The sequence below is a fragment of the Polypterus senegalus genome, chromosome 13 (assembly GCF_016835505.1).
Source record: "Polypterus senegalus isolate Bchr_013 chromosome 13, ASM1683550v1, whole genome shotgun sequence".
NCBI classification, from domain to species: Eukaryota; Metazoa; Chordata; class Cladistia; order Polypteriformes; family Polypteridae; genus Polypterus; species Polypterus senegalus.
The window spans coordinates 150,432,018-150,439,866 of record NC_053166.1 but is presented as its reverse complement, the minus strand read 5'-3'; the positions used below and the strand labels follow the sequence as shown (position 1 = coordinate 150,439,866).

General features: G+C 45.1%; 1 protein-coding gene across 2 annotated transcripts in view; it reads left to right on the top strand.

Annotated features, from left to right (window-relative positions):
* Nucleotides 1-1,743: 1,743 nt before the first annotated feature.
* Nucleotides 1,744-7,849, top strand: part of gsg1l (gsg1-like) — a 111,433-nt gene continuing 105,327 nt past the window's right edge. Inside the window, exon 1 of one of the 2 annotated variants that reach the window (XM_039774558.1) lies at nt 1,744-2,135. In XM_039774558.1, the coding sequence (XP_039630492.1) occupies nt 1,847-2,135 (289 nt within the window). In that variant the 5' untranslated portion in view covers nt 1,744-1,846. Of the gene's footprint in view, nt 2,136-3,495; nt 3,655-7,849 lie in introns of those variants that run through there. The other variant, XM_039774559.1, reaches the window with a different exon arrangement.

The following is a 7,849-nucleotide window of genomic DNA, read 5'->3' as shown; positions in this document are numbered from 1 at the left end:
GGTCACCCAGAGACTCAGCAATGTTGTCAGGTGGGCAGTGCCCACCCTATGCCAAGCGTGTGATCTATACTCAAATTAGTCTGTCCTGTTTGTCATTCCCATTCAGGGACACTTAAACATAGCAGGAGAAACAGAAAGAACAAGAGAGATAGGTATTATAACTGAAATAATGTTAGGATAAGGCAGCAACGTAAAATGAGAAAAAAGAGAAGGGGTCTGAAAACGTTTTGAATGCACTATACACCCGAGATGGATGGATGAATGGACAAATGGACGGATGGGGTTTCTTTGTTACCATTTTCATGCCATTTTCTACTCTATCTACCTCCTGTAATTGTGACGCGCGTCTAAAACGCACATTGCCAAATACACCAGACTTGATTTTATATAGCGCCTTACTACACTGAACACCTTCCCAAGACCCTTTACAGTACAGCGGTGGACTAAACTCATTGACATGTTCTTTTGAGACAGGTGAGTGAAGAGGCTTCCTCGGGGTCACCCAGACACTCAACAATATGCCAGGCAATGCCCACCCTATGCCAAGGAGTGCCAGTTTATTTTGACGTTTATGTTCTTCTATTCAGAGACAGATAACCGGAGAAACAGGAAGAACACCCACAAAAATCTTCATGCCTTGCTCAGATAACTGAGCGTGAAAACATTCGCCACGAAATGAACTTCTCACGTGCGATAAAAGCCGGCGCGTTTGCCTGCCTTTAAAAATGGAACTTAATGCTGCATAGCTCTCCCATATTCCGGTTTATTAGTAAGCCACCGCTTTAGAAATGATGCGCCATTAATCTGTGAAGAAGGTGTGCTGCGGAGGATAGATGTACCCGATCCGCTTGATTTATTGCATTATGCCGTTGTCTGCTTTATAGCCGCCTGTCAGGGTGTGCGTGTGATCATTTGTGTGGGCTCTCCGGTCGAAAACTGATTGTAATTTAGATGAGAGGGAACATGCGGGGGGCAGCGCTGGGCTCTGAGGCTGATGGCGAATTGCATTTCTGCAGAGTCTCTGAAGTAGTAGAATAAACACCTGACCCCCAAAGTTTTAATTTTGTATAGCGCCTTTCACGCTTGAGGGAATCGGCCCAAGAGAAAGTCTAAAACGCGGTCGCTCTAAGCATCACGGCACCTCATTTTCTTGCGGAGGTCGATCGTCAATGCGGATTGAGCGCGGTGTGTGCCCTGATGTCAAAAGTGAGATAAGTAGCCGCTTCAGTGTCCAGCTGACGTCTAAAGGCGCTGAGCCGACGTGGTTAGCGCAGTGGATGTGAGTGAGAGCGCGACAAGGAGGCGAAACGCACAGCTCTTCTCGCCAGCCGCGGGGACGCGCGAGCGCGTGCGCGCGCCTGCAGGTGGCTCTCCCGGGGCCTCGGAGTCCCCCCACCGCTCGCTCCTGCTGCGCGATGCTCCTATTTAACTGGCACGCAGGCGGGACGCGGGGTGGCAGAAGATCGGGAGTGACTCGCAGCCCCCAGCAGCTCCGAGTGGAGGGAGCTGCTGCTGCTCTCTCTGCCTGATCGCTCGCAAAAGGGCAGCAATGATCTTTGCGGAGGAGACGCGCTGTTGCTTCTTCGGCCGCGGACCGCGGATTGCAAGAAAGCGCATCCCGGGAAGTGCCGTGCCGTTAGTCTGATACTAACCTTTCGCCATTCATTTTTGCCCTAAGTTTTATTTTTTGGGGGGGTGGGGTGGGGAGGGGTGGGGGAGGGTAATGGGGTATTTGGGGTCTTTTTTGATGATTACTATTTTTGAATGTTTTTGATCGCTTTTTGTATTGGTGTGGCTGCTGCGTTTTCTGATCATTTTGTGGTAGGGGAACAAGTTCGGGGAGACCATGAAGACAACTCGGAAATGTCGAGCACTCTTGGCCGTGGGTTTGAATTTGGTGGCTCTGTTCTTTTCGACGACTGCTTTCATCACGACTTATTGGTGCGAGGGGACGCAGAGGGTCCCTAAACCGAACTGCAGCAAAGACAGGAAACACAACTGCATCAACTATAACGGCAACGATACCAACCAGAACAAAGTGCACTACAGCTGGGAGACTGGAGACGACAGATTCCTCTTTCGACATTTCCACACCGGGATCTGGTATTCGTGTGAGGAGAACATCAACGGAGGAGGTAGGACCCACCAAAAATGACAAGAAAGCGAACCCGGGCTGTAGATCGTAGTTGTAACTCGTATATGAAGTCGTTTCAGTTATTACTCTGTTTGACTCAATATGCGTGCCAAAGAAAACTGTTTTAATGAAACCGAAAAGACGTTGTGCTCATTTGTGTGGAACCTGTTGACTTAGAAGCAAATCCCATATCTGATTTTCAATCGTGCGCTCTCAGCCTTTAGGTTCCCTTTATTTCTGCTATTCTCTCCTCTTCTGGGTCATCCATGCTGCTGCTCTTAAGGTTAGGTTTCCGGCTCAGGTGGTCAAGTGTTTTATTTCTTCATGTGTGTATGTATGGTGGACGATGCTGCAGCTTTCCAGAATCATGCAGATCTTGTGTGGAGCGTGAATGTTCTCCGCTTGCGTTGTGAGGTTTCTCCTCGAGTTCAGACAAAGGTGCCAGCGTGTTTCTTCAGAGCGATGACATACGGGAACCGCTTTTGATTTCCAGAAGTGCCGTCCACATGAAGCTTCCAGAAAGAAACTTTATTTATTTAGATCAATGACAGGCTTCGAATAACTATGAATGGATGATGACATCCATCAATCCAATTTCTAGATCCATCTCATCCTGAACAGGATCGAGGAACTGTTGGAGCCTAACCCAACAAGCATAGGGTGCAGGGCAGGGGCAATCGGTGAAAGGGCGCCAGTCCATCGCAGGGTGAGCACAGACACACACGGGTCTATTTAGCATCGCCAGACCAAATTACACACATAATAATATAATATAATATAATATAAATCTTCAGAACCTGCTTTTTCAAGGATGTTAGAAAGTCCACTGAATGCTTGATTTTTTTAATTGTCTCTTGCTGCATACAGTAGCTCAGGTTTTCTTGAACTGTTAGTCTCTTGCGGATTATACATTAAACATTTCTGTTTTATCCAAATATTAAGAAACTTTCTCAAAGCCCACGGACCCAACTTCATATGCTTGGAACTCCTGAATGAAATGGTTCTTTGTCAATCAAGGGTTAACCAACACCACCCAGGAAGGTATACCATTACAGAACCAGTATTTTCGTAAAAGTGTGCAATGGGCTTCCCGACCAGGGTTGACCCCGAGTTGCAGCTGTTAAAGGCAGTCTAAATAGACTTGATAACCATAAGGCTTCATAAAACGGATGATTTTTTTCCACGTTTATAAACATGGGAGTGAAGAAGAAGAAGAAGAAGAGATTTAGACAACTGCAACGAAAGAAAGCACGCGCGTTCGGTGAATAATAAGCAGGCAGCCAGTCGACGCCGCATCTGCGCTCTCCGCTTTTTCTTATTTGTGTAGCCTCGCGCGTTATTACTGAGGCTGATGTTCTGGCGTGAATGTTAAAGATTGGGAACGCACCCAACAGCCGGCGTCTGAGCAACTGGTGGGGACAGAAGTTCCTTAGTTTAGCGGAAACAATCGAGCAAAAGAGCAATGGATACGGAGAAGAAAAAGGAGCGCATCTATAAAAAGAAGAGCGGCAGGCATGCTGGTAAGAACCATGTCATATAGACCTTGAATGCAATATTTTATTTTTAGGGATTCATTTTATTTACTTTTATAAAGAGTGCTAAGGAAAAGTTACTTTTACCAGCAACCTCTCACGTTCGCTCAGAACTGCGCATTTATTCATCCATTTTCCAAACTCCCATATTCTAACAAGGTGGCGCATGGCACAGCTGAGAATGCTTTCACGCATAGTGGGCTGTCGTTTTTGTGAATATCTGATTAATCTCAGTATTGAAATCAATCGTTTAAATTTATCAATCCCCCATCACTTCACTTGCACAAAACTAAGGAGAAAAAGTTCAACTATAAAGCTTTGAAACCGAACTGGCAGGTGCAGTGCGCTTGAATGGCGTTCGGTCCTAGCATCACTATATCTATCCATATTTCTCTCTCTCTCTCTCTCTCTATTATATAAAGTACAAAATAGAACATACATTTAAAATAGCATATATTTTGAAACAGAATTAGCAGATGCTAAGCTTGAATGGAATCCAGTTCAGGGATCGCTATTATGTTGAATATATATTCAAAATGTAAAAGATAAATAGAATATATATTTATAATATAAAGTATAACTATAGAATTGACAGATGCAACGCCATCGAATGCTCAGTCCAGTTCAATGAGCGCCCGACGCTGCTATCCTGAGTTCGATTAATCAGGTTTGGGGATACTTTGTTCTGGTATATAATTAAAAAACTTTTTCCAATTCAGTTCTTTCAGATATATATTTACAATGTTGTGTTTACTGTTCAGTTTGTGCACAATCTAAATGGCAAATCATTTTCATAAATTATTATTCTTCAGAGAATTCCATTTTGCAGCGGGTCTGCGCAGTGGTATAGCGCTGCTGCCTCCCATCAGGCGGGCCGGGGTTTACGTGTCGGCTGCTCCCTGCGCCTTACGTGGATCTTGTGTGTTCTCTTTCAGCTTTCTCCCCAAGTCCAAAGATATGCCAAATTAGATGGACTGGAGCTTTTAAACCCGTCCAGGGTTTGTTCCTGCCTTAACGCCCTATGTTTGCTGAGAATGGCTCAAGTTTCCCCCCACGCGCCCCCTGCTCAGCATAATAGCGGGTTTAGAAAATGGTTGGATGGTTTTAAAACAAACTCTTAAAAATAAAAGTGCCAAAGTGGTTCTTTAGAGCAATGCCAATAGTTACCAAAAGAATCATCCGCATGAATGTTCCAGAAAGAAGCATTATTCGTTTAGATCCGTGACAGGTCACGCCAAAAAGCCATGAACAGATGCGAACAGAGTTCTGAAATGCTGATGGGTTCCTGACTGTAAAAGTACAACATCATCGACTAAGTTGACGTTTTCTTGATCCGTCCGTATTCAGCCTCCCATACATTTAAGATTTCTGTTTTGTCCGCATATTAAAGACTTTTTCAAAGCCCACAGAACCAACTTCTCATGCCAAGAACTCTTCCCAGAATGAAACGGTTCTCTGTCAACCCAAGTGTTCTACTACACAACCCAATAAAGTGACATTACAGGAGCAGTTGAGATATCCGTAAGGTGTGCAATGGGTTTCCCGTCCGGGACTGGCACCGAGTTGCAGCTGTTAATGCCATCTAGAGAGACTCGATAACCATATGGGTGTTAGGCAGCCACCTGTTCATTAAAGATTGTGTTTTACCCGCATATTAAGACATTTTTTCAAAGCCCACAGAACCAATTTCACGTGTAAAGGTGCCTTTCCAGAAAGAAGCAGGTTCCTTTCCAACAATGCATCTAGGAGGAGCCACACACGTCAGTAAAGCACCATTACAGAACTGTTATTTGTCAGAGTGTTCACAGCACTGGTGCGTATAAATGCAGCCTAAATTTATTGGAAGTGCACATCCTTACTCCTACATTATTAAGACATAACAAAGTAATGCTAAAAGATCAAATCGATCAGCTTGTTCAGTGCCATCTGTCTGGGCCATGGCATGTTCTCCCTGTCTCTGTGTAGAACTGATTTGTGATCTCAATTTGTCACTTTACTGGCTTGGCATGAATGAATGAGCTCTGTGGTGTGCTTGTATCTCAGCTATGGTTTACACCGGTCGCTGCCAAGACCTGGGGGTCTCATTTATAAATCTTGCGTATGCACACCAACAGTGGCTGGATATGTGTGTGCACAACTTCCCACACAAACGTCAGGATTTATAAAAGAAAACCTGACTAGGGGACGTGTCAACTCTGATCCATTTTGGTGAAACTGGGAACTTGCTGGAAATGTTCTACCAGTCCATAGTGGCCAGTGTGGTGTTCTGTGCTGGGCTCTCCTGCATGGGGGAAGCAACCGGAGCTCTAAAAGAAGCACAATGTCCGAATAAACTTCTCAGGAAAGCCTGAGCCGTCACCGTGCAAACCCAGGAAACACTGTTAAGCTGTTATGGAAGAGAGGAAGGGGACAAAATTGGGTGCCATCATGAAAAATCTCCTTCAGGACGGCACACTCTTGGAGACAACAAGCTCAATTCACCATGGATTGCTAAGAAGCACCACTAGGGGTCTTTTTTGCCCACTCCTATCAGGCCACTCAATGTTTCCATCCAATGTTTATTTTTATTGATTAATTGATTGATTGATTGGCTGTATTATTTGCCCTGCGAGTCTGTATTCTATTTTTTACGTTTCTGCTGCCGTATGCATTTGAACTCCCCCATGGGATTAATAAAGTTGATCTAATCTATGAACGCACTCAATCAAGCAGAGAAAGGCAGGTGGCAAACCAACTAAATGACGACTCAGGCGTACAATAATTCAAATCAATTATTATAAAGTGTGTTGATGTGACAAACGTATTACACCTCAAAGATGATGACTATGATGCAGGCTGTCTTTTAGTTCCCTTTTAAATGGAGTCAATGCTGTGTATTTGCACAAAGCAACTTACCGCACTCACTTTGCAATAAGGGCACCTAAGGAGAACGAAGCTGCTTTTGTTAACGGTTAGCAGTGACAGTCCATTAACGCACAAGTCGTCCGTGATGCAAACACGAGGCCAACAAACATCATGCCACCATGGCGTGAGTCAACTTGTGATTCATTTATTCAGAGACAAAGTAGCTTTGACAGACATGATGGTGCTGTACGTGTTGGCTGGCTTGTTGGTAAGGGCTGGACCCTCAGTGTTTCAAATGGCTTCTACTGTTCATTATAACCGCGATCACGTCATTACACGTGCCAGGAGATATTCGCTAACCACTAAGACGCTGGTGCCTTACACATTTCCCGGCTTTCAAGAATGCAGAGGAGAGGTGCTATAATGATCTCACACTTTCAATTGCAGAGCACAGCCTGATACTTCTGAATGCAAGAGGCTGCTCCACCAGCCACCGAAGTTCTGCATCATCCTGATTGCATATGACGCCGATTAGCATGCTCCATATATGGATGTTTCAGGGCAAACAAATGCTAAAAGTACTTAAAAAGAGAATGAAAACTAGGGGGTGGCACGGTGGTGCAGTGGGTAGCGCTGCTGCCTCGCAGTTAGAAGAGATGGGTTCACTTCCCAGGTCCTCCCTGCGTGAAGTTTGCATGTTCTCCTTGTGTGTGCGTGGGTTTCATCCGGGTGCTCCAGTTTCCTCCCACAGTCCAAAGACATGCAGGTTAGATAGATAGATACTTTATTAATCCCAAGGGACATTGTCCCTAGTGTGTGCTTGGTGTGTGTGTGTGCGCCCTGTGATGGGGTTTGTTTCCTGCCTTGCGCGCATTGGAGAGCAGACCCCTGTGCCCCTGTATTTAGGATATAGCAGGTTGGATAATGGATGGATGAAAACTAGGAATGCTCAAGTCAAGGGTATTCAGTGCGCTATTACTGGTGGAGTATAAAGGAGCCCCCATAGTGTCTGCCGAATGATTCATTGCATGAAATTCCATGTTGTTAGAGAGAGGATGTGCAGCGTTGTTCGTAATGGCACTCAGTTTTGTTTTAATTCTTGCCTTTCCCGGAATGCATCCAATAACTGAGCTTGCCCTTTTTAGCATGTCGATTCGGTGGGACTCTTTTTAAGTGATGTTACCAATCCACTGGCCATCACAGAGCTGCAGAAGATGTGAAGGAGGTCACTACGCACATTAAAGGAACACAGTCTTCCAAGGAAAAAAAGAAGCCTGCTCTGCCATTTCTTATATAGTTCCTCTGTGTTCCGCAACCTTTCTTTAATGGGGGCCTCCAA